Source organism: Erpetoichthys calabaricus, chromosome 1 (genome assembly GCF_900747795.2).
Source record: "Erpetoichthys calabaricus chromosome 1, fErpCal1.3, whole genome shotgun sequence".
Taxonomy (NCBI): domain Eukaryota; kingdom Metazoa; phylum Chordata; class Cladistia; order Polypteriformes; family Polypteridae; genus Erpetoichthys; species Erpetoichthys calabaricus.
In genome coordinates this window covers 340,790,277-340,817,435 of record NC_041394.2, presented here as the reverse complement: position 1 = coordinate 340,817,435, position 27,159 = coordinate 340,790,277, and the positions used below count along the sequence as shown (strand labels likewise).

At 40.7% G+C, this 27,159-nt stretch overlaps 1 protein-coding gene across 1 annotated transcript; it reads left to right on the top strand.

Annotated features, from left to right (window-relative positions):
* Window positions 1–2,215: 2,215 nt before the first annotated feature.
* LOC114667497 (gastrula zinc finger protein XlCGF52.1-like) lies at window positions 2,216–26,163 on the top strand. The gene is made up of 3 exons (XM_028822807.2): window positions 2,216–2,379; window positions 7,478–7,946; window positions 23,679–26,163. Exons 2-3 carry the CDS (start codon window positions 7,514–7,516, stop codon window positions 24,572–24,574), a joined length of 1,329 nt encoding a protein of 442 aa, XP_028678640.1. The 5' UTR covers window positions 2,216–2,379; window positions 7,478–7,513; the 3' UTR covers window positions 24,575–26,163.
* Window positions 26,164–27,159: the final 996 nt, after the last annotated feature.

Here is a 27,159-nt window from a genome sequence, read left to right as displayed (position 1 = left end):
TGGTACTTTTTAACTGTGAAAGTGAGACAAGATCAAAAGATTCCAAGACAATACCATGATTAACAGTAGGAAGTTCATAGCCAGTTGGAACAACCCAACAGCGGATTTTATCAATTTTACTGACAAAGAATGACAGAAACTGCTCACATGAAAGAACAGTGCTATTTAATCTCACCACAGAATGAGGGTGAATGGCCACATTAATTGAATTAAATAAGACCCTAAAATTCTTAGAATGACGGGATACTAAATCAGCAAAGAAATCATGTTTAGCTTTCTTAACTGCAACCTGGAAGTTAAATAGAGAAGTCCTAAAAATCTGTTTAGAAACAATCAGTCCATCTTTGTTCCAAAACCGTTCTGCAGTTCGACAGGCCCGGCGTAGTAGTTCAATTTAGCCAGGGAACAGGTCTTCCCTTATTACAGCATATATTGAGCGGAGCAATTGAGTCTAAAACCGTTTTACAAGAAGAATTAAATTCTAAAACAGAATCATTGATACCATCATATTGGACATGTACATCAAGACTAGAGAATATGGTTTAAAATCAAATATAATAGAAGAATTTAAAAAGTGAGAACAGCGTGGAGCACAACTAGTAGGAGGAACATCAACAGTAATATTCAAATCCATCATTATAGAAAAGTGATCACTAAAAGAAACATCACATAAATCAATATTATTAACTGAACTATCACGTGTAAGAGCGAGATCAAGGGTGTGACCCAACTAGGGGCAGAATGGAAAGGTTCTGCCTCCACTCCACACAGCACCCACAGTACCAGTGTACAGGCCAGCCATGATGTCCAGCACCTTTGGGGGGACGCCATGAACTCTCAGCATGGGCCAAATCAAATAGTAGACTTAAGACAAACTGGGGAGAAGGAAACAAATCCACTGGTCATCTATGATTTAAATCATGTGCTGTAACTCCTGCTGGAGCGAGTGAAAACCCCATATTCATAAAGGGATGGAGTTGAACTTTGATTGTGTAACTTCTGCTGCCAGGTGATGTTATACTATTTACAGTAAGTCTGGCTCACTCAAAAATATCAACAACCTAGACATTTCCCAGTGTTTTACTTAAATAGTAAATGTTCATATGCAGTTCTTAAGTAAAGTACAAAAGTCCAGACTCGAGCAAAAGAGTGTAACTGCAGACCACAGTACCTATGAGGTCAATCACATAATGGCCCAACATCATGAAACGTCCTCAAAATCAGTCACGAAACAGCCATCGTATTAGGCTATGGTTAATATTAGGACCCCATTAGACTGAGGTTAAGATTAGGGTTGTGCGAGGGTCATCTCACTCGAAGGGCGTTTTGTGACTGGCATTGTGGGCATTACCCGACTTATGTCATCCAGAAGCTAAGCCCAGCTATTAATGGAATGAGAGACCATCTAGGACAGGGGTGTCCAACTCCAGTCCTGGAGGGCCGTAGAGGCTGCAGGCCTTCATTCTAACCATCTTCTTAATTAGTGACCAGTTGCTGCTTATTAACTTTTTTGGCCTTAATTTAAATAGACTTGAATCAGACCCCTGAATTGTTTCATTTTTGTTTTCCTCAATTACCATCCAAACAAAAATAAGACACAAAATGAGCCAACACATAACCAGCTAATTTGTGCCCATCACACAATATCTGAAAATAAAGAAAGGTGAAGGTCTCAGTAAGGCTGATCTGCTCAGGCCACCAAAACATCTTGATAGTGTTCTTAGAAATAAAGGAAATAAACAGTTTTGGAAATGTCTGCTGTGGCAGAATGAGTGCAGCAAGAAGCCATAGAATTAGTTAATGGGTTTAATTAACAACAAGAGTCGGCTTCTCATTAAGAAAGTGGTTGGAATGAAATTGTTTGGAGTTTGAGTTTTCGACTTAGCTGGTCTTCTGTTGGCTCACTTCAGATCTCATTTATGTTTGGCTTCCATTTAATGAAGAAAAGAATCAATTGAGAGGACTAAATAATTAAAAACAGGGCATTTAAAATGAAGGGGAAAGAAGTTAATTAGCAGTGAAAACTGGTCACCAATTAGGAAAAGGGTTCAAATAAAAACCTGCTGCCACTGTGGTCCTTCAGGATCGGAGCTGGACGCCCCTGATTTAGGAAAAACCTTGGGTTGGTGTTGTTGAAGACAACAGGGGGCGCTAACACTGTGGTAAGAATGTGGATCCCAATACTTGTAGTGAAGCTTCAGGGCGCATGCTCGATATTTTAAAGGCGTGGCGAGTGACGTCATCCGGAGCGCCGGAATCTCAGCGTCGTGCTGATAGGCAGTGCACGAGACGGTTTAGGAATTATCTCGAATGTTTGCAAGTGAATGAGGATTATCAACGATTTTAGAAAACCGAAATCCCATCACTGAAAGACCGAGGGTAAGTGCTCAGGGTTTGTGGACGACACTTTATGCGCGTGTGAGTTTTTATTCGCTTCATTCAAAGTTACTGCTATCAGAGGCGAGAGCCACGTGTTTGTGTCCATGAACACATCCCTGGACTCGAAACTACCTGTGTCCGGGCTGGCGTGTCTTTGCAGTTCGTTGTTGTTTGTTCCTCTGGTTCGCTTAACGTTTTCAAATCCTATTCTACATTACATCGTCGCCTCTTCCTTTCCGTGTATTGTTTCATTCACGATCCTCGAATCGGCGAGCACGACGAGGCGTCCGCTCCACAGGCAGCACTTTGATTTCTTCCGATTCGCAGTGCCCTGTTTAAAGACGATGGAAGAGTTGGTGACCGATCCAGTGTTTAAAAGGCAACGAGGGATCAGTCAGTCAGACATTTACACTGTTAATTAGTAAAAGAGGGGGACGAACTGAACAAACCGGAGGAAAGAGCGGATACGAGCTGAAAGCGAGTATAAATAAACAGTGAGAGGTACTTGTAGTGCTGCCATGTTGCTGTTACTCCTCCGTTAACTCACCTACAGAGGTATAAATGTTAATAACCGGCAAACTTTGGCGACCGTCATCATGAATTTGTGTGTATATTTATATACACGGACTAACATTCTGAAATCTTATTAATTCAATTTAGACAGTGACGTGCGGTAAGGTTCATGGCTGTTGAGTCACTGACTCCTTTAGAGTCAGATTTACAAATGTATGAACCCAAAAGAGTAGCTTATTCACTATTCAATCGGCAGCCTGCACATTGACTACTGGTTATGTTTCATATCTCATCAGCATTCAAACACACTCGTACGTAAGGCACATATTTAGCTAAGAACGCTACATTTATAGCGGAAAACGCATTTGCTCCTCACCCTCCATCTGTTTTCAAATTTGCCGTTGCTGTTCCACAATTCATACCCATTCAATACAAATGAGAATATAGAGTGGTGTACAGAAAAAAAACGGATTTCAATTTTGACCTTACTTGAAATATTTAGTTTTTTTTTTTAAGCTTTTAATTCTGATGCTTTAATCGATTTTAATACTGACTGGTCAACAAAAGGATAACAAGAAGAACAAAGGGTTGTTTTATTTAAGGACAAAATTGAGTTGCCCCTTAGTTTGAAACAAACCTTTTAGCTCCGGCGTTGGTCTTCCGTTATTTACCACTTCCTGTTTTGACTGAAAGTCCAATTTTGAGAAATGTATAAGCTTAGATATATAGTCCATTTTTATAGTCGGAACAAAAATTACAAATAAACGGAGCGCTGCAGTGCACTTGACTTTCTGATATGGCTAACTTACTGGCGCCTCGAGAACAGCAGCAGTAGGCAGCTGTTGAGCTCACATGCGCCCCCTTCAGGACGACACGCTAATGTCTGACTCGCCGTGTGCCTTCTCACTGCGGTTTTATGTCCGATCAGCATGACTAAATATGTCACACATTCATTAAAGTTATTAGCCAGACTGTGGAAAGTCAAGGTGTATAATAAACGTGTCTGCACACATTAAATTGGCAATATAGAGAGAGACAGAAACAGGCACGCGCCAATTGCAGACATCAAGCCAGTGCATGATGGAGAGAGCAGTCCGAGGTGAGGTGAGGCTCGTCGCTTCTTGCATTTCTCCCCCATATTTGAACAGAAAATACGCAAATTCAGCGATTTTGACTATAAAAAGGATCAAAATTATTGACATCATATAGAAAACAAATTTATAGCACAGACCAGTGGACACATTTATTGTATGTTATCAGTATTATTATTTTTTTTTACTTTTCATGATGACACCTGTCTCCCCTGACAGCACGTCCCTGAATACAGATGATACATTTAGAGCAAGCAATGTATCTTTTACATTAAAATGTGACAAACTCTTTATTTCTAATGCTAAAGCCCAATCTAGTAATGCCCGGTAATGAGTACAGAGAAGTTAATAGTCTGGTCAGTGTCACAGCCTCACAGCTCCAGCAGAATGAATTTGAACCTCAGCCTGTTTATGATTTTAAGTGTTCATGTGTACCCTTTGTGTGTTTTTGCCCTTCCTCTTTCTAAAGATTTTGCAGGTTTAATGGACTGGCAAGTCTGACATGACTTGTGTTTGTGGACACAGATGTGAGTGTAGCCTGTGATGGCCCATCGTGGGTTCCCGTATCCCCGTGTGTTTTACTCGTGTTTGCTTTTTACTGTGTTGTGGTTGTGAGGTGAACGCCAAGTCCCATATGATGGCCATTATTATGCTGAGCCCAACTGGACTTTGTGGGTCTCCACTGGGCACTCTTAGGTGAACACCAATGCCAGGCCTGGCATTCTTCTTCTAGATAAAGGCCTCTTTGATTTAATTAGAATGTTCATGAGGGTCAGTAATGAGTTTTTTTTTTTTTTTTTTTTACTGCCCCCTCCCACCCTTATGGTTGCCCACAGCAAATTAGTTTTATCAGAAGCACAAACCTCCAGAGTTCTGAAGATGACTGAGCCACCCAAGGTCTCCACCGCTCCAGGGTCACTGTACTGGTAGGAGCTGCCATTTAATAGGAGTTTATTACTGTGTTAAATATTATTCATGATTTTATGTGTTTTTAGGGAATGTTTACTTCTATAAGGTGTACCAAACAGAGCTGAGGTTCTGTTTTAGGGCTTATTAAAAGTAAAGTCTGCAAACACTCATTGAGACTCCTATCTTGTAAGTGCAGTCCTCCATTGTTAAACTTTTTCTAGACAGTTTTATTTATTTTTTATTTGTGGACCATTTGTGATTTTTATTGTCGGATACACACAATGACCACTCTTTGGTATAAATTCCTGTAACTGCTTTAGAGTCACCGTCGGCCTCTCGTTAGCCTCTCTTACCAGTGTCCTCCTCGTTCTTCCATCCATTTTAGAGGGTCGTCCTGTTCCGGGAGGGTCCTAGTGGTACCAAACACTTTCCACTTCTTGATTATGAACTTCTCTGTGCGCTCCTAGGGATTGATGAAGCCTTTGAGTTTATTTTTGTATTCATCTCCTGACTTGTGCCTGTGCACAACTTTATCTCTGAGATCTTCTGACTGTGCCTGACCACCCAGAGTTGATTGTTGGCTTTCAGTTGCACTTCCAAGCACTGGGATGCCATGGAAATAGCTGAACAAATCGGAATGATTGCAGCTGATCACCGGTGGGAGCCAATTAGCTTGGTGTGCAATGGAGAAGGAGATTAGTTACACCTGATTGAGTCTACGAGGACTTTTTAGAAGGAGCTGATCCTTTAACCATCTCAGAAACAATTTAGAAAAAAATAAATAAAAACCAGAATTACTATTATATCTTTTCACTTGGCTGTTACAAGTTGTATTGAGTAAATACAGATGGAGAAATATTTTTTTAGTTGTGTCTTCTCTTCAGGCTGCAAATCAACAAAATGTGAATATTTTGACGGGTCTGATTCTTTTCTGTACCCACTGTAGCTCTGTTACAGTTAAACAGAACAAACCACTTTGAAATGTTTAGTGGGAACAAAGGGTTTGATAAAATCAATGACTACAATCAAACGGTGTGATTGCCTCAGGAGGCAACTAACTGGAGGAATGGCTCCATTTTAATATTTTTTTTTCTTTGTCAGTGACGATGCAAAGGTTTTTGTCCAACCTGCACCAAGTAAGTAGAAGGTAAGCCTCATCAGCGACACGTGTCAATGTAAGCTAGCAAATCCATTATTCCACCTTCTGCCATCTTTTGTTGCAGGCTGCGTGTTCTACCAGATTTACGTTCCTCTTTTATTCTCCCCATCTTGACATGCGTCTGTTTCTTAACACAATCCTGAGGTCTTCCTTGTATAAACATTTCAAAAAGATAACTAACACAATTCTGGGACCCAAACAGTACGTCTGTGTTTCATCCAAGTAGTGAGTACTGCTGACTGGGATTAATTCCATCATTAAGGTCAGCAGGATTCACAGCTTGAATTAAACACACAGACATACTCTTTGGGTCCCAGTATTGTGTTGGTGTAACAGACAAGACCCCACTTAGAGGAGGTCTGCACCAGGGATCTTCTTGAAGTCCTTAACTCTTTGATCTGATTATGGATGTGCTGAGTCATGAGGTAAAAGATCAATTCCCCCCCCAGTGTGTGTTTTTTGCTGATGACATTGTGTTTTGTAAAACCAGAAAGGAGGAAATCAGAAGAATGAAGAAGAGCTTTGGAAGATGGAGGGTTGAAGATAAAAAGGAAGAAGACTGAATATCTGAGGTTTAATTTTGATTAGGATTCAGATGTTAGCCTGCAGGGAGAGCAGTTGAAAAGAGGGGATACGTTTAAATATCTAGGATGAGTGGTAGTCCAAGATTTAGAATTAGAGATAACTCAGAGTGCAGTGTGGATGAACACATGGAAGAAGTTATCAGGAGTGTTGTGTGATTGAAGAAGGTGAAGGTTTAACTTAAGGCAGTGGTAAGACCAGCAATGAGGTCTTGAGCTGAGACATGGTGGGCAGTATAGGGAGCTTGGAAGAAGAAGTGAGTTGTGGCAGAATTGAGAATGTTGAGATGGATGTGTGGAGTTACAAAAAAGAACAGAATAAGAAATGAGAGAATCGGTGTGCAACAAAAATGGGAGAGAAATCTACTAAAGTACAGGAAAAAAGGTTGAAATGGTATGGACATGTGATGAGGAGAGACAATGCATATGTGGGAAAAATAGTGATGGGAATGGAAATACAGGGGAAGAGAAGGAGGCCAAAGTGTAGGTGGATGAATAAAGTAAAAGAAGATGTGGAGGAAAAGGGTCTAACTGGGGAGGGGGTGCAATACTGAGCTGTTTGGAGAAGGTTGATCAAACACATCAACATCATATAAAGTGGGAAAAGATGAAGAGGATAAGGAAGAAGAGAATACTGCTGACCCCTCCAACTGTGTGAGGTGGTCTTCTCTTCCAGTCTGTTGGACCTTCACTGCACTCCAAATTTTGTTTGCCATCTGAATATTTGATATGAGAGTGATGAGTCACTGTTAAGGTTTACATCAAGTCAGGCATTTTAAAACATTAACTGTGAAATGCAAATGTCGCACTTTTGATCCAATTAAATCCTTTTTCTTTTTTCACAGAGAGATAGAAAAAGCTGCTGTTCAGATTACATCTAGATGGATATAAAAAAGGAGACGTATGAGGCTGCCATAAATACCAGAGAAACAATGGCTGTAAACATTAAGAAGGAGGAGTGTGAGTGGGAGTCCATCCACCCTCAACAGGAGAGTCTCTGCATTAAGGAGGAGGAGGAGGATTGTGAGACAGGGTTAGTGAGCATTAAAGAAGAGGCTGAAGAGACATCTGTTAGCATTGAGACAAACATTTGTAAAAGTGTGCAGAATGTCAAGGAAGAGGACCATCAGTGTGGGGATGAAGATGGAGCAGTGACCGGGTTAGTCTCCTCTCCCAGCAGACACTGTGCATCATCAGAGCCTTCTGTCCTTGAGAAGTCTGAATCTTCACAACCTGACACAAAGAGGACCGAAGACCCTTCATCTGTTAGGATTGAGGAAGATGAACCGGCATCTACAAATAAGGCAGAAAAGAGTAAGTGAAAAATAAGTTTTAGGGTTGGGGGGATTATGGGCCTGAAAGGGAGGTCTTGTACTTTTTTATGAGGAACACTGAAATGCAGTTAAAGGAGTGTGTTAAATTGTGTGTTTAATGTCCTTTGAGAGTTCATCTCTGTAATGTTGTAAGGTTTAGCAACTTGCTGCTCTCGCATTGTAGCTGTAAATTTGTTCAAACACTCCAAGCCTGTCCTCAGTAAAAAGTGTTGCACAAAAGTAGAATTGTAAGGAACAGCTGGTGAATTGTTTGAAATTCCCTGAATTTCTGCATTAATTTCTCATAACAGTGCAGTCCCATTAACAGACACACATAGTCATCTTAAACTAATAACACCCAATTGTTAGTCAGATGGTGTCAGCCGTGAGCTCTTTAATTTTAGGAGGAATGAAAACAAACCCACTGGGCCAGTTGGCATTTCTCACTCTGCCTTCATGAGCCACTGGGAGATGTGGAAATACAAGCTTCATACTGGAAATTGTCACACAAGTGCCCTTTCTTTTGGTAGCTCCAACTGGTTCAATTTAGAGATCACTTTGTTATTCGCATTTGTCGAGTTATCATGTAACGTTGATCTATCCTATCTATTCAATAAATAAAATTAAAACTGGCTCTGTGGGAAATGACGTTTGGTCGTTGTGGTTTACCTGCAGTGTTGAGATAAACACTTGATGTGTTTCCTTTCCAGCTGCACCTCCTAGGCCTGGCTTGGGTAGGGTGGGCTGTGTGACCCCCAGAGCAATGTCTGGAGATTTCTGTATGATTTTTGGCAAAACGTTTTATTTGTGTAATTTTGACCATAATCTTGATTGTAACTTAAATTGGTTTTATTAATGATGAGTGAAACAGCAGAGTATCCTGCTTACAGTTTTGTGAAATTTATGCCAAAATTAATTTCACATGCAAAACTCAAAGGCCTGCGGTGGGTTGGCACCCTGCCCAGGATTGTTTCCTGCCTTGTGCCCTGTGTTGGCTGGGATTGGCTCCAGCAGACCCCCGTGACCCTGTGTTCGGATTCAGCGGGTTGGAAAATGGATGGATGGAAACTCAAAGGCACTGAAAGGAATTCCTAACTATCCACACAAATTCAATTTTTGAACAAACTTCTGACTCATGACTAGCGAGTGCTTTCCATTTTGGATTTGTTTGTAAATAAAACGCACGAGATGAAAGGATGCAGTCGCCATATCTATGTATTGAAATGTCACCATTATGAAACTCTCGCAACATTATTACCACAACTGTATTTTAGCCCACAAATCACCCAGGGGGTGCCACAGTGGGCTGTAACGGGGCCCGTTATTTGAACAGTCCTCCACCCTTAGATTCCATAAGAAGATAAAATAAAACTTGCAAGGTAACCCTTGTAGGGGAAAGATGGATGAAATGTTGGGAAGATCAATTCAGGGAGAGACCCCCTTCCAGGTAGGTTGGGTATGCAATGGGTGGCATTAAAACGGGGGTAAAAAGAAATGCACAAAACTGACCATAAGTGACCCTCCATGTCCAATCTATCAGATCTACAGTGCAACATTACAAACTACTTACCGTGTTCTCGCACACCACTCCTCGCCAAGTGCAGGCCCGAGCGTCGCAACAACTCTTAACACAAAATGTAAGAATACCGTAGATGATAGCACTCAATAAGTACAGAACTATCAAAATACGAGGTTACAAACTCAACTGTGGCAATAGCTGTAGTAATACAAATAATGAAAATAAAATCATCTTAAAGGAGTACTTACCTTAACATCAACTCTCAGGACCTTTTACTTTGTTTCTGGCCCAACCAGGGCATCCAAATAAATAAACAGTTCTTGCCTAAAATATACATTTGTCATGTCAGCCACACAGTGAGTGACTCGTTGAAGAGAAGTTGCGCAATCTTTCCATTAGCGTTCATGAGAAGTCTTAACTTTACGTTGTCTTGTTAATGCGCTTTGGTGCAAGTCGTGTTCAGAGCTGGGAATGCATGTTCTCAATGGTGTCGATGCCCACGTTACAGGCTTGACATCTGACGACAGCTTCACCTTGGATAATTCGTTTGCTCTCATTTGTTCACACAGGAAAAGAATGAGATGGAAGGAAGCAGTTGCCACATCCTTTTTCTTTAGACAACACTATTAGTTTTCACGATTAAGTAACAGAAACAAGTGATCTTGAAGGAGTAATTTACATTGACTTATGTGGCTGACGCCTTTATCTGAGGCGACCTACAATGTTTAGGATGCCACTGGTTCCATTTCGTTTTGTTTTGGAGTATGGGCACGCCAAGTGACTTGCTCAGGGACAGTCGAGGGATTTGAACCCACAACCTCCAAAACTCTTTGCCACTACACCACACTACCTGCTTACTATAAGACTGTGCATAGCGGCAAGTAGAACATAAAATAACTGCAAGTTTCTGGCCTTAAAACATAACAAAAAAACAAAATGGTGACCTTAACAATGAGATCGGTGATATCATATCGGCTGTACTTTAACTAAATCGGCATAGCGCGGCTACAAACCCACTTCACTAAGTCTCACCAGCACCCGGACTTTACAGCCCAGCAGCTCTTATCCGGTGGAGTTTTGCCCATCACTGTAGTGTTAACACACTAGACAACTGATGAGATGTTGTACCAGTTGCCAAAAGAAAACAGTACTAGGGTGTTGTACCATGTTAGCCATTATGAATGTAGTGAGAAGTCAAGCAGAATGACCCCTTTGATTGGTTAACTAAAAAGATGACAATACGCAAGCTTTCGAGGCCCCTTCTTCAGGCAGGATGTAATACAGAGACTAGAGTTCTCGCTGTTTATATACACACACTAGGACAAGTAACAACATTGGAAAACCTTCAAGTGAGACATCTTAGATACAGTTTCTGTATTACATCTTGCCTGATGAAGGTGCCTCGAAAGTTTGCGTATTGTCATCTTTTTAGTGACCCAATAAAAGTGGTCATTTTGCCAGACTTCTCACTACAAAAGAAAACAAGATGTTGATTTTTATGGAGACCTTTATTAAGTGCACCTATGAAGTGAAGGCCAGTGCTTTGTACTGCATATTACATTTGATACGCTGGTTTGATTTGATAGTGCTGCTTTTGTGCAGAGTCAATGAGGAAGCATATTGAAGGCTGCATGATGATCAAAGTTAGCAGGAGAAAGTTCAAATACTGTGTTTTGTCAGCTGCAGCTGCGTGATTGGAGGAAAAAGGAGCTGCCATTTAAGCCGTTAAAGTAGTTTATATAATGACAGGGCAAAACATTTCACTTCTTTACGCCAGCTAGTGATTGCTTATCTTCTGCAGCTCACTCGACATTATCCTTTTGGAGAAGCTTTTATAATAACTGCTTTTAACCAGGATGTGGATGGGATCCTTGTTGAACCCTCAGCATCAGTCCGTAATTTGGGTGTCACCTTTGATCAGCTTCTTACTTTCCAACCACACATTAGCTCAATCGTACAGACAGGTATTTTTCATCTCCGTAACATTTGCTCATCTGCATTCTTTCCTCGTTATGAAGGATACTGAAACACTCATTCATACTTTCATCATCACTACCTGCCTGGACTATTGCACTGAATTGTTTTATGGCCTCCTGACTAAATATATCATTAGATTACAATATGTTCAGAATTCTGCTGCTCGTTTACTTACACACAATGATGACTCTGCTCACATCGCTCCTGTCCTCTATGATTTGCATTGGTTACCAGTTTCTTCAAGAGTCAGATATAAAATTATCCTTCTCACCTTTAAAGCCCTTCATGGTTTAGCCCTCATTATCTGTCTGAGCTGCTGCTTCCTTGCACTCCTGCCTGTGCATTGTGATCATCGGACGCTAACTTACTCACCGTACCTAAACACAGGGTAGTAACTACGGGGGGGGGCAGAGCTTTCAGAGTGATAGCCCATAAAATTTCGAATGCAGTCCCTCTCGGCCTTCGTGAGAAAGAATCTATTATTAACTTCAAACTCCTGTTAACACTCATTGAAAAGATGTGCTTTTATTTCCTGTATGTAATTTCTACTGTCATGTTAATGTGTTTATTGAATTGTAAAGTGTCCTTGAGTGCATGAAAGGCACTACATAAATAAAAATTATTATTATTAGGATTGTTAAGGCCTGTGTGCTAGTGATGTGCTTAGATGTTTAATGTTGTGGGGTGGTAGAGTTGGCAATGAAGGGTATGCTTTAGAACATTAGAACACTTTAGACGAGAACAGGCCATTCAGCCCAAGAAAGCTCACCGGTCCTATCCACTTAATAACATCAACTCAACTTTTGAAAAATCCCTAAAGATGGTTCTCTGTGTGAAGAATAACTTCCAACTGTGTCCCCGTGTTCTTGATGAACTCATTTTAAAATAACAGTCTCGATCCACTGGACTAATTCACTTCATAATTTTAAACACTTCAATCAGGTCACCTCTTAATTTTTAAAAGTCCCTAAAGTCTTACTGTCTACCACACTACTTGTTCGCTTTTTCCAAGACTCTATCATTCTTTATGTAAAGATAAACTTCCTAATGTTTGTGTGAGATTTCCCCTTAACAAGTTTCCAGCTGTGTCCCCGTGTTCTTGATGAACTCATTTTAAAGTCAGTCTTGATCCACTGGACTAATTCCCTTCATAATTTTAAACACTTCAGTAAGGTCTCCTTTTAATCTTCTTTTGCTTAAACTGTAAAGGCTCAGCTCTTTTAGTCTTCCCTCATAATTCATCTTCTGTAGCCCTGGAATCAGCCTAGTCGCTCTTCTCTGGACCTTTTCTAGTGCTGTTATGTCCTTTTTGTAGTCTGGAGACCAAAACTGCACCTAGTACTCCAGATGAGGCCTCACCACTGTCTTATAAAGCTTGAGCAGAACCTCCTGTGACTTGTACTCCACACATCAAGGCGCTATATAACCTGACATTCTGTTAGCCTTCTTAATGGCTTCTGAACACTGTCGGGAAGTCAATAGCTTAGAGTCCACTATGACTCCTAAATCCTTCTCATAAGGTGTACTTTCAATTTTTTGACCCACATTTTTACTTCCTATTTGTAATACTTTACATTTACTGACATTAAATTCCATCTGCCACAAATCTGCCCAAGCCTGTATGCTGTCCAAGTCCTGATGTAATGATATAACTGATTCCAGATTATCTGGTAATCCACCTGTCTTGGTATCATCTGCAAACTTAATCAGCTTGTTACTTATACTCCTGTCTAAATTCCTAAATAAATATGGGCAAGACCTGCCAAGATCGGGATGTCCCTCCAAGATTGCTGAGAAGACAAGTTGAAAACTGGTCAGGGAATCTACAAACAGGCCTACAGGCAGTCTGGAAAATATATTAAAATGCATTATACAGATGTCAGATTGGGTCTCTCTATGCTATTATGAGTTGTATGACCATTTCTAGTTGTACCTGCCCACAGGCAGTGCATGTGCTCGTCAATATCAAGCTGTACTTCCAAATATGATCCATTTGCGCTCCAATACAGTGGTGTGAAAAACTATTTGCCCCCTTCCTGATTTCTTATTCTTTTGCATGTTTGTCACACAAAATGTTTCTGATCATCAAACGCATTTAACCATTAGTCAAATATAATACAAGTAAACACAAAATGCAGTTTTTAAATGATGGTTTTTATTATTTAGGGAGAAAAAAAATCCAAACCTACATGGCCCTGTGTGAAAAAGTAATTGCCCCCTTGTTAAAAAATAACCTAACTGTGGTGTATCACACCTGAGTTCAATTTCCGTAGCCACCCCCAGGCCTGATTACTGCCACACCTGTTTCAATCAAGAAATCACTTAAATAGGAGCTGCCTGACACAGAGAAGTAGACCAAAAGCACCTCAAAAGCTAGACATCATGCCAAGATCCAAAGAAATTCAGGAACAAATGAGAACAGAAGTAATTGAGATCTATCAGTCTAGTAAAGGTTATAAAGCCATTTCTAAAGCTTTGGGACTCCAGCGAACCACAGTGAGAGCCATTATCCACAAATGGCAAAAACATGGAACAGTGGTGAACCTTCCCAGGAGTGGCTGGCCGACCAAAATTACCCCAAGAGCGCAGAGACGACTCATCCGAGAGGTCACAAAAGACCCCAGGACAACGTCTAAAGAACTGCAGGCCTCACTTGCCTCAATTAAGGTCAGTGTTCACGACTCCACCATAAGAAAGAGACTGGGCAAAAACGGCCTGCATGGCAGATGTCCAAGACGCAAACCACTGTTAAGCAAAAAGAACATTAGGGCTCGTCTCAATTTTGCTAAGAAACATCTCAATGATTGCCAAGACTTTTGGGAAAATACCTTGTGGACTGATGAGTCAAAAGTTGAACTTTTTGGAAGGCAAATGTCCTGTTACATCTGGCGTAAAAGGAACACAGCATTTCAGAAAAAGAACATCATACCAACAGTAAAATATGGTGGTGGTAGTGTGATGGTCTGGGGTTGTTTTGCTGCTTCAGGACCTGGAAGGCTTGCTGTGATAGATGGAACCATGAATTCTACTGTCTACCAAAAAATCCTGAAGGAGAATGTCCGGCCATCTGTTCGTCAACTCAAGCTGAAGCGATCTTGGGTGCTGCAACAGGACAATGACCCAAAACACACCAGCAAATCCACCTCTGAATGGCTGAAGAAAAACAAAATGAAGACTTTGGAGTGGCCTAGTCAAAGTTCTGACCTGAATCCAATTGAGATGCTATGCATGACCTTAAAAAGGCGGTTCATGCTAGAAAACCCTCAAATAAAGCTGAATTACAACAATTTTGCAAAGATGAGTGGGCCAAAATTCCTCCAGAGCGCTGTAAAAGACTCATTGCAAGTTATCGCAAACGCTTGATTGCAGTTATTGCTGCTAAGGGTGGCCCAACCAGTTATTAGGTTCAGGGGGCAATTACTTTTTCACACAGGGCCATGTAGGTTTGGATTTTTTTTTCTCCCTAAATAATAAAAACCACCATTTACAAACTGCATTTTGTGTTTACTTGTGTTATATTTGACTAATGGTTAAATGTGTTTGATGATCAGAAACATTTTGTGTGACAAACATGCAAAAGAATAAGAAATCAGGAAGGGGGCAAATAGTTTTTCACACCACTGTAGATTTGGAAAAACAGAAAAGAAAAAAATAAACACAAGCTGATTAAAATCACAGCTCTTGAAATTTAAAAAATAAGTTATATCAAAGGGTGATTTATCAAAATGAAATTCATTTATCGTACAGCTCTACTCCTGACTGGTCACCCATAGATAACTTGTCTAAGCGGAGGTGTCAGACACAGAACAGTCCATGACAGTCACAGCTCAATCAAACAAGAGCTTTGCCCCTACAACCAGGCCTGTGAGTGCACGGTGGTTCATGTAGTCCAGTCTGACAAAGTCAAGTGGAGCCACTCTGTGCGCTCACAGGGCAGAAGATGAGAGTTGAAGGTAATGACAGTTGGGTATCAGCAGGAGTAGGATGTGTCTATGTATAAAAGACCTTGAGGAAGACAGCTGGCTAGTGGCACATGAAGCGTTGCAAGTTCAAAAACAGAGCCTGTTAAAGCCTATTGATGCACTCCTTGTGTGAACTTGGAGCTCCGGCTCTTGGAAGAGGCCAAAAATACCCACAAGATTCAGTGAGACTTGTCTTTGCACGCAGCATTGGCTCGGAAGCAAACTCCTCAAATGAAATGTGAACTCGCTCTTAGTCTGAAGCTGTCTCACTGAAGAGTCTTGAGGTGGGTGTGTGGGTGCTCTGAACTTTGAGTTTCCTGTACTTCAGGGGTCGGCAACCTTTCAGCGGTGTCGTGCCGACACTGTTACAATGTTATTCCATGTGCCAACATAATTCTACCAATTTTGCCATATATATATATATATATATATATACACACACACATACTGAGTATACATAAAATATATGTTGTCGTACCTTGTATAACTGAATAACCTTTATGGCACAATAACAATTCAATACATTTATGGTCACTACGGATTTGGACTTAATAATCTTCATGTGGGATAAGGCTGACTCGCATAAATAAGTAGAGCCGAATAATGCACTCAAGGAGGTAGCACATTTCCTCATGTTTGGGTTCTTTTCCTCTGTGAGTAAGTTCCAAAACTGTCCTTGGGCCCCAGACTTCAGCTGAATGTCACCCTGCAGTGTCAAAATCTCATCCTCCACTGTAGAGGAGTTTTAGGTGAAACAGTGTTGCAATTTTTGATGTGGGTGAATCGCCCTCAACATCTTCCCTAAATGGATAGCACTTAAATGTAGCGATTGGCTCAAGTAAAGCCGAGTCTTGAAACTGTCTGTCAAAGTCTGACAGACAATTTTCAATCTGCTCTGTGTAGCGTATGCGGTCAAGTTGTGCACGCGCCTTTCATTGCGTCTCCAGCTCTTACGCGAGGTTTTGAATGTTCCCCAAATCATGGCACTGCCGCTTTGAGGACAGATGTTGCATTTTTCATTTGAAAGCATTAACTGAGCTAATCATATTGACCATGATGGTTTTGTCTTTTCCTTGCAGCTGTAAATTAAGCTCATTCAACATGTTGGTCATATCGGGGGGGAAAAAAATGCCAAGTCTAGTGGCCATTGATCGTTATTAAGTTGCTTGTATTCTTCATGTTTAATGACAAGGAGAAACTCCTTTACCTCCGGCCAGGGGTCTCGAAATCTCAGCAGGAATTTCTCTCTAGCCATCTGCCTCAACGAAGGCCTCTTTTATCATCTCTCCATCTTGGAAGGACTTCTTCTGCTTAATGATCGAGTGACTCACCCGGAACGACGCCTCGGTGTGTCTGCCTTTGCTTTTGAATTCAGCCGAGTGAAAAATGACGGCTGTCCAATTAACTGAGATTTTAGTTCCCTCTCCTTTCTCTTTCTCAGATCGCTTTTCGTAAGGAAATCAGTTTTGTAGTTTTTATGAAGAGTTCGAAAGTGCCTTTCCACATTTTCCTTCTTTGGAATAGCAGTGATAAATTGACAAATCAGACAAATGCACTTCAGTTGTGATATTGTGAGAAAAAAAATCCTCTTCCAATTCCACATCCAGCCCATACCCTCCCCAAACAATTTTTTTTTTTTAAAAATCCCTTTTTTAGTCGATATAAATTGGAAGGCTAACTAGATTACAGCCAGAGTTTTGCAGTAGCTCATGCGTTTGATCGTGCGTGCGGGATGACCAGCGTGTTAGAAGAAAAGAGATCTCAGACTGGCCACCCTGTTTGTCAATCAAGTGGCAAATGCCATAGGGAGGATAGATGATAGACTAACGTTTAAAAAAATTTCGATCTACCTGCACTACCTTTCCAATCTACTGGTCGATCACGATCAAAGTGTTGGGCACCCCTGGTCTAAATAGACCAAATTCAAGACCCTAATGATAATACCAGGACACTGTAAGGAGCTCAGTCCACACACTTACTCATACCTGTCATGGTGGCAGACCTTGGAGTCACTGGAGGACGTGAACAGCATGAAGATCAGGAAATGGGCCTGTCATGTAATGTTAGAAGGAGAATCTGCTGCTGTGACTGAAATGAACCAAAAAGATGTCGGCCACCAGTCTGTGATTAATGACAACTACAGAGAGAGTGTGCTACAGCGGCTTGTGTTAATGGCAGAGTTCAGTAGCTTTGCTCATTTACCTTTTTTAGTTTAATTTATTAACTGAGGAGAGACTTGGAGTGCTTGAAGCTACCAGCTAGAATGCTATGACTGAAGGAATACACGAACACATCAATGTCATAAAATTTGCAGTGAGATGACACATTTTGATTTGACTGGCGTTAATTAATCATGACAGTACACATCTATTAACAATAGAATGGGAAGAATAAATGTCACCGGAGTGTCTCCAAGCTGACCAGTCCTGGGGCCTCATGTATAAACGGTGCGTACGCACAGAAATGTTGCGTACTAACATTTCCACGCTCAAATCGCGATGTATAAAACCTGAACTTGGCATAAAGCCACGCACATTTCCACGGTACCTCATACCCTGGCATACACAATTTCTCCGCTCGGTTTTGCAGACTGGCGGCACCCAGCATCAAAGCAGTGCTACTGTTCCTGTGTGGTCACCCTTTCTTTCTTAGATCCACATTCCTGACGTGGCTTTATAAATACACTGAAATTAACTGCATATTGTTTATTAGTGTAATGCATCTGATTGTAATTAACCTGTAGCAATATAATGGTCCAGGGAATAGCCATAGTATTCCAAATACCATAACTGCTTTAGCGTTGTTACGCTCACTGCATGTTCTTTCAGCTGCTCCCATTAAGGGTTGCCACAGCGGATCATCTTTTTCCATATTACTCTCACTGCACCACTCGGAGTATTTATATCACTGTATCTGAGTGGGGAATCACAGCAGCAGCTGATTGGAAAGGAAATTATCGGTGTACAGTTTCAAGTACACACTACCTCTGCCACGGCAAATGCGTCAAAGCCTTTCCTGTACGGACCTCGCGTTTCAGAAACAGTTTCATTCCAAGAACTCTAAACGCACTCAATCAGTCCATCAAGTGCTCCTTGTAGAACTGTAAATTTGCACTACAGTTATAATATTGCACAACCTGCGCCACTTTATAAAGCGCATATGATGACGATATCATTTTTAAGATGAAATGCAGCAGAATATGTTGCTTATAGTATACAGGTAAAACTTTAACTTCATTTAAATAATCTGTATTGTTAATAATTAAACATGTGAGGACACTGTGCCGCAGCGCTAGCTAGTTCACGGATAGCTCCTGCCTTGCGCTGTATTATTTCTAGTGCTGACGTGACACTGGAAGGATAGACGGATAGAATAATTAAACATGTACTACGAAGAAATTTCAATGTTCCTTAAAAGTTTTGAAGAATCGGCGTTTTAAGCTTACAGATGGCTTAACGTCTATTACAGAGCTGATTGTGTGGCGATTGGGTTTTTGGAGAAAGAAAAGTAAGGACAGGAATTGGAGGTTAGTACGTTTGAAAGAGACAGTACTGCTGTGATAAATTGTCATTGAAGGTCGCACATGGCGCAGCAAGCCTCTTGCGTGAGACATGAACCAGCACTGCGCCACCGTGTTCCCATGTTTAATAACATGCTTTCATTCCTATCATCATGAAAAAGATATCACGTATGCATCTCAGTATTTTAATTATTCGGAGAGCTGTAATATCACGAATGCAATGAATTCTGTGTCCTGTCGGAGAAAGAGAAAGAACGGAAGCACGTAGTGATTCACACACACAGAGCACATAGAAGATCAAATACAGAACAAAGCATTTAACGTGCTACTCGAGAAACTAGTAAAATAAACGATTTTAAGATGAAGTTTATGATGTTCTACTTTAATGGCAAAATAAACTACGTGATTAAAGTGGAAATTTCGAGATTAAAGTTGACATTTTGTGCTTTTTTCCCCACTGTGTGCCTATTTTTTTTGTCTGTACCCTAATAAGCTTTCATATGACACAAAGACGGTGGGCTACGACTTGCCTTATCACACCGACATTGATATGTGACAACTTCTTTTTTTATTTCGGGCACTGTGCAATTTTGTGAACTTGATCTTTCGAGTTTTTCCGACACTCTATCACTCGATCAGCTTCCTTTTGTTGATTATACCACTGTTTAAACCAACAAATAGTACGTTTTTCCTTTGCCTCCACTTGGTATTCACTGAAATTCTCATATTTTCCCCTGTGCTTTTCCCATTGTCTTTTCACAAAAGGCTATTTATATTGATTTGCATATTCAAAGAGGCGTAATTCTGGGAGGAGTTGGGGCGGGACAGAAGGCGCGTGCACGTGCGTTACTTTTCACGCAAGTCGGGATTTATGTAGTAGAACACCGTGAAAGTTTGCGTGCGCACAGATTCCTGCATCTGGATTTTTCTGTGCGTACGCACAATCCCGCTTTTGTGCTTACGCCATGTTATAGTGTGAGTTCTACGCACGGCGTTATACATGAGGCCCCTGGTTTCATCTGCCACTCCCTATCTGAGCAGAAACAAATAACTGTGGGGATTCTGGTTTTCTCTTCTTTTTTTTTTTCCAGACCACCGCAGCTCCTGTAGGCCTGTGCATGAATAATTCATTAATAATAATAATTCATTACATTTATATAGCGCTTTTCTCAGTACTCAAAGCGTTATCCACACAGGGAGGAACTGGGAAGCGAACCCACAATCTTCCACAGTCTCCTTACTGCAAAGCAGCAGCACTACCACTGCGCCATGAATACACCACCTTGTTAGTTCCTCTGTTTTTCTGAGGGAATTTAAAAAAGCAATTCAGACATATGCTTTGGAAACAAGTGGCTTTGGTCAAAGTGCAGAGCAATGTTGGTGATCATTAAAGGGTGCATTTCACATGTTTGGGGTAATAATGATGATAATAATAAAACATTTTGTTTATAAAGCACCTTTTCCATGCTCAAGGCACTTCCTTTGGTCTCAGAATGAACAGCAGGGTACATAGAAATTGGATACAAATATTTTCTGCAGAACACTAAAACAGATAGATACAGGATAAACTGTAGCAGGACTACATTGTAGTAATAGTGTTGTCAGTGTTAGTACTAAGTGCGTCTTGTTTCCATCGTCCCGTTTGCTGTTTATGTGTGTGTCAGTGAATGTCATCCCCGTAAAGGGGGACGGATGATGGAAAGAGACCGCAGCCCCAAATTGGAAAACACCTGTTAACGATCAATTACATCCGGCAGTACTATTTAAGCAATCAGGAGGAAACGAGGAGAAGAGAGAAAAGAAAGGAGACTATTTTTCACCACCACGAACCAACTTACTTGCTGTTTTCCACATCGTGCTTTTGCACTTGTTTGTTTTCATTCCGCCGACTGTCTTCTGTCCCTCATCACCAGAGACCCTGGGGTCGGATTACATCATCCACCACGCAGTGAGGTTGCTCCATTTGCGGGAAACTCAAACAAATCACTTATCTCTCGTACAGTCATCCGTATTCAGGACAGTTTTTATACCCGGACTCTAATTCACAATCGTCAGCATTTTCGTATCCATTTATTTGTATTCATGTTTTGTGTTATATGTTACTGGGACAAGGGAGGGTTTTGTTATTTTATTTATATATACTAGGGGGCTTCGCTCGCCAAACCCCTGTATTTGGTTTTCTGGATACACACTTTTAAGATTTTTCTTTTTCTTTGAATTGTTGCTATCTCATTAGTTTCACTTTTATTTCAGAACTTCTGTAAAAACAATATTTGTAATCTTGCGAGTCCCAATATGCTGAATCTTTTTAATGAGGTCAGGACAGGTTTCTCTGTTTGGAATTTCAGCACAGACAAAACGATCTACATCATCAGCAATTAATATTTTTTTTTTTACAAAGTAAAAAAGTAAGTAGAGTTCTGCATTGGACTCCTGTCTGTAAAGTCGTGCTATTTTCCTCTCACAGTTCCAAAAGTACATGTGGTTACCAAGGTGATACCCCAGCTTTTGTCTAGGTTTTTGTACAAGGGCTAGACAGAACGTTTTTGACTCCTGGGGTAAATTTACTACACTATCTGCAATAGTGTAGTAATTATTGTGCAAAACCAAAGTTAGACTGGTGCATAGTTAAATGAGGCAGTTTGTTTGTTTGCGCTACTGCGATCTTTACTTTCTTTTTTTATATTTTCTAATTTTCCTACTTTCATATCCTTTAACTTTCTCCACATGTATATAGCGCCAACGTTTTGTTTTTCCTTTGAGCCTTTCTAATTTCACTGGTTTCATAGTCTCTAACCTGCTCTGCATGTGTTTAGCGCCAACGTTTGTAAACGTCTCTATGAAGCTCTACTTTGTCTTTTACTCACTGTCATTTAACTCTGAGCTGGATTGGATGTGCTTTTTTTTCAATTCCTCTTGTTCCGGGCTGTCTTACGTGACATTCTGTCAAAGCATCGGCTAGTTGCTTTCAAACACCATAATTCTGGGTTGTGCCATGGAGTTGAGCGTTTAAAGGAAACCTCCTTATGTTTTAAATGAGCTGTTTCAAAGAAGGGCTAAGTTATAGTAGTCAACAAGAGTGTCTAGTGTGGATGGAATAGGGGAAGACGGAAGAATATCAGCAAGGATAAAAGCACAGATATCTTTAAGGCTTCTGAAAGAGATTAGATGTTAACAATTCAGAGGAGGGAGACGGTGAAAAGTACTCGTTTATGGTCAGAGTCCCAAATCACTGCTGTTGCCGACACATAAGCCAGATGTGACCACCAGAGTGAGTAGGAAAATCAACTTGTTGCACCAGGTCGAAACAGTGTAGCAAAGACAGGATTTTAATTTCAGAGCTTACATGTAGTAAAGTCAATATGGATGTTGAAATTACCAAGAAGAATGAATCTCTGGGAAATTGTGTCAATTGTGATTCTATTGATGTTTAACTCCGATCCAACAATTACTGTGACCCCCTCCACCTTATTTTGAGCTGTGAGCCTCTGTGAAGTAAATGTATGTGGAGGGTGTCACCTCCATTAGAGATATAAATTTGTTTGGTTTTTGCCAAGTTTCTGTTAAGCATAGCATATCAAGGTTGGAGTCTGTAATGAATTCTGATAGCACGGATGCTTTACCAATAAGAGATCTCGTGTCAAACAATGCAACATTAGATGATGAGGGTTCGTTGTGCACAGATCCATAACCAGAGTTTATTTTAGTGTATTGCAAATTTGGCACACTGACACTCTTAGTTCCGTAACCATGAGAAGAACGGTGTATTTCTGAACAAATGTTGCTGTTGAATTTACCACTCTCAGCCTGGCAGTGGCAGCATCCTGACCTACAATGCCAATATGTTGGGCACCACACTATACCAGTGCCTTTTAAGACATTCCAGTCTGACCATTTCCTCTGGACAAACTATTTAATTTGCAGGAGTTTATCACTGGGAGAATTTCTACATCGTAGAAAGCCAATACTTATCTGACAGCAGTAGAGCACACTTAAGAGGTGCAGCACAGTGGAGAAGGTGAGGCGGGTGGGGTGGCACAGATGAGCAGAAGCGGAGACTGTAGAACAAAGATATGCCACTGGAAGACTGATCAATTAAAAAGGTAGGAGATATTATAAGTTCATTACCACAATTGGAAGGTTCCAACATAATGTAACTATAAACATATAATTGTCGGTTTTACAGGTGTGATTGCCTTAGCGCTGCAAACCTGGTGCATGTGAATATCAGATAATTTTTCTGCTTGAAACTCATATAGAGGACATTGACAGCAATCCAGTAAGTCCATTTTAATTAAGAAAACAACATTCTCGATTCCCTTGATCTCAATGATGCAAAGAATAATGTTCACAAATCAGGAAGGTGTGGCCAGTCAAAAGAAAATTCCATCCAGTGAACCAGAAAAAAAATTAAATCACTTGTCCTTGAAGCTGCAAACTTCATTAAGGCAAAGTCTATAAAATTAAATTCAAATTCAATACAGAAAGTACTCAAGTACATCCGTGAAAGGTTGGCTCTCTCACACGTGATCTATTTAGTTGAGTTACCTCAATCTCTTGGCTCCAGTCATCGTATTCATGTGGTGAGTTTTTGTAATACAGAAGGGAAAATTAATAGGTTGGTTGTCTTTCTAAGTGCAACTTAGATTTTACATTTGCTTTTGCTGCTATAACGTTGTTCATAATTTTAACCAGCATTTATTTAATCAGTGAGATGAAAATAACCTTTTATTTTTCCTTTTAAATTTCATACAGGAGACAAACCTCACTGTTGTTCTGCATGTGGCAAACAATTCTGTCACAGGAGTGATCTAAAGAGACACTTCAGAATTCACACTGAAGAATGTGGCCTTCTTCAGACCCACAAAAGAATCCACGCTGGAGAGAAGCCGTACTGCTATACAGAGTGTGGCAAAGAATTCTGTGACAGGACTCATCTACTGAGCCACAAAAAAAATCACACTGGAGAGAAGCCATATTGCTGTTCAGAATGTGGCAGGTGTTTTTCACAAAAGAGCCTCCTCACAAGACACCATACAGTCCACGTAGGAGAGAAGCCTTATTGCTGTTTAGAATGTGGCAAACAATTTTGTGATAAGCGTAGTTCTGAGATCCATGCTAGAAACCACACTAGACCGAAGCCTTTTTGCTGTTTGGAATGCGGCAGACAATTCTCCTACAAGAGTAATCTTCAGACCCACAAAAATGTTCACACAGGAGAGAAGCAGTATTGCTGTACAGAGTGTGGCAAACAATTCCGTTGCAGGAGTAGTCTTCTATGCCACAAAAGAATTCACACTGAAGAGAAGCCATATTGCTGTTTGGAATGTGGCAAACAATTCCGTCATAAGAGTGCTTTTGACATCCACACTAGAATGCACACTGGTGAAAAGCCATATCGCTGTACAGAGTGTGGCAAACAGTTCAGTGACCGGTGTCATCTTCACACCCACCAAAGAATCCACACTGGAGAGATGCCGTTTTGCTGTACAGAGTGTGGCAAACAGTTCCGTTGGAGGAGTAGTCTTGTGAACCACAAAAGAATTCACACTGGGGAGAAGCCATACTACTGTTCAGAATGTGGCAAACTATTCCGTCAAAAAAGTAGTTTTGAGGTCCACAAAAGAATGCACACTAGAAAGAAGCCATAATCACTGTTTGGAATAGTGTGAATGATTCTGTTAGAGGAGGAATCTTTAGTTCTACACTTGATTTCACACTGGAGTGAAGCCATATTGCTTTTTGAAATGTTGCAAATAACTTTGTTACTGTTGTAATCTCCAAAGCTAACAAAAGAATTTTCTGTTGGAGTGACCTTGAAAACACACCAAGGAAATAGAATGGCCTGAGATACCACGCTTAGATCAGCTGTTGACTAAAAGACCACTGGTCCAGATGCCATAGAAGACTTCTGTCTTAAACAAAGTACAGCACTGCAGCAGGATATGGCTGAGTGTATAAATGTGTTACAATCAATGCAGCACTCGTAGATGACACCAAAGTGGCTCACTACAGGAACAACTCTGATTATTAAAATCAGATCAGAGAAAAGAACCCAAAACACATCATCTCATAAACGTGCCTCTCTGACATGTATAAACTCTTCACAGCAGTCTTTGTTAAACTATGGGTCACAACCCAAATTGGGGAATGGACACGGCTGTGGTAGTTTGCCACATGACTGTAGTAAAGTCAGCCAAGTTACTCCAAACACGATGATATACAACCATGTGTTTAGTGAGCAAAAAAACGCTTTTAACTCGTCACAGAGAGCGTTCATGTCTATGGCACGAAAATGTAAAAAAATATTCCCCACAACACCACCTTCCCCATCACAACCATTGAAACAATCAAACTGAGATGACCGTCAAATCAAAGACACGTTTAAGAAAAGGGGGCGAGAGGCCGGAATGACAGAGGAGATTAGTGCTGCACTTCCCTTCACTGCACAGTTAGGAATTTCAAAGAAATGAAGTGAGGTGGTACAAGAGTGTGATGATTTTCAACAAAGGGCGAGTGAATAGGATCAGGGTACGAGTGTTGTGTACTAAAATCCGTTGCAATGGCCATGGTTGTTAGATCATCGTGTGCTCGCCATTCAAAATCTGTAGCAGAGGTGCAAGGAAGAGTCTGCTTTAAGTTTGATGTGCCTCGGGGATGCAGATTAGAACACCATTTTGGTGCTTGGATTAATTTCCATATATTTCCATATAAATCTCAATCTCTTAGTACCGGAAAGACATTCCGGGGACATTCAGCACGATGTCAGTGTGCAGCATTAAACATTTAAAAATGGGCTGTTCACCCAATTGTTCATTAAGGTCTCTCCTATCCCCCTCGTAAAACACTGAAGGTGCATACATTTTTTAGGAATAATTTAGCTACTTTTTTAATGAATTGTAAATGAAAATTGGGATATGCTGAACAGTTACCAAACTCATTTAAAAATAATGCATGTATTGTTAATGGCGTCACTGTTATTTGATAAATGTTATTTAGGACAAACTGGATTAATCAATTGGTTTTTTTATAATTTTATTCCTTATCCTGCCCCACTAAGCAAGGAACAAATTTAAGTGAGCATTCATACTGACCCCTCAAAAATCATCAGATCTTCACCCCAAGAGCTTCTTACTCTCAGCTTTACTAAATGCATTGTGAACCAAAAAGAAGTACCACATTTCAAACGTTTATTCTACAACAATGCTACAAGATAAAATACATTTCATTACGACACATGAAAGGGTGTACAAAATAGATTATTTTCACTGTGTTTTAAAAACGATGTCATCAAAAAACACAGTGAAAATAATCTATTTTGTACACCCTTTAAAACGATGTCTTCTTCAGGGGTGGGGTTTGATTTGTCTTCAATTTTGTTGGGTTATAAATTGATCTATTTGTATGGAATGATTACAATGAAAATGAATAAAATAAAAATATATAAAAAAAAAACAAAAAACGATGTCTTCAATGTAGTGGCCATCATTAGAGATGCACTCTTCGAGACGATTTCTGAACGCTCACATGACTAGTTCATTGGCGATTTCGTGGCGAATAGCGTCCTTGAGGGCTTCAAGGTTTTGAGGTTGGTGTGCGTTGTTAGCCCCACATGAAGAGATTGCACGGATCAAGAGCAGGCAAACGTGAAGGCCACCCGACATTGCTCCGCAGGGGGATCAGCTTCCTCGGAAACATCTCCGCGCTGTATGAGCCGTTGCTCCATCTTGTTGAAATACCAGATATCCACATCCATTTTTTCCAGTTCTTTAGCATTTCGATGTAAAGTTCTGAAGTGACGGTGACAGTTGCGCCCCCCCTCCTCAAAAAAGTATGGGCCTACAATGCCAAATTCTGCAACGGCGCACCAAACTGTAACCCGTTCACTGTGCAGGGGTCTCTGATGAAGTTCACAAGAGTTGGTTTCAGCCCCACAGTGAAAGTTTTGGTTATTTACACAACCATTCAAATGGAAATGTGCCTCGTCGCTGCACATACAATACAATGCAATACAGTTTATTTTTGTATAGCCCAAAATCACACAGGAAGTGCCGCAATGGGCTTTAACAGGCCCTACCTCTTGACAGCCCCCCAGCCTTGACTCTCTAAGAAGACAAGGAAAAACTCCCAAAAAAACCTAGTAGGGAAAAATGGAAGAAACCTTGGGAAAGGCAGTTCAAAGAGAGACCCCTTAACAGGTAAGCTGGGCGTGCAGTGGGTGTCAAAAGAAGGGGGT

Coding starts and splice junctions, on each gene's coding strand:
- LOC114667497 (XM_028822807.2), top strand. CDS start 7,514: ATGGATATAAAAAAGGAGACGTATGAGGCTGCCATAAATACCAGAGAA. Junction 7,947..23,678: donor TACAAATAAGGCAGAAAAGA/GTAAGTGAAAAA, acceptor AATTTCATACAG/GAGACAAACCTCACTGTTGT.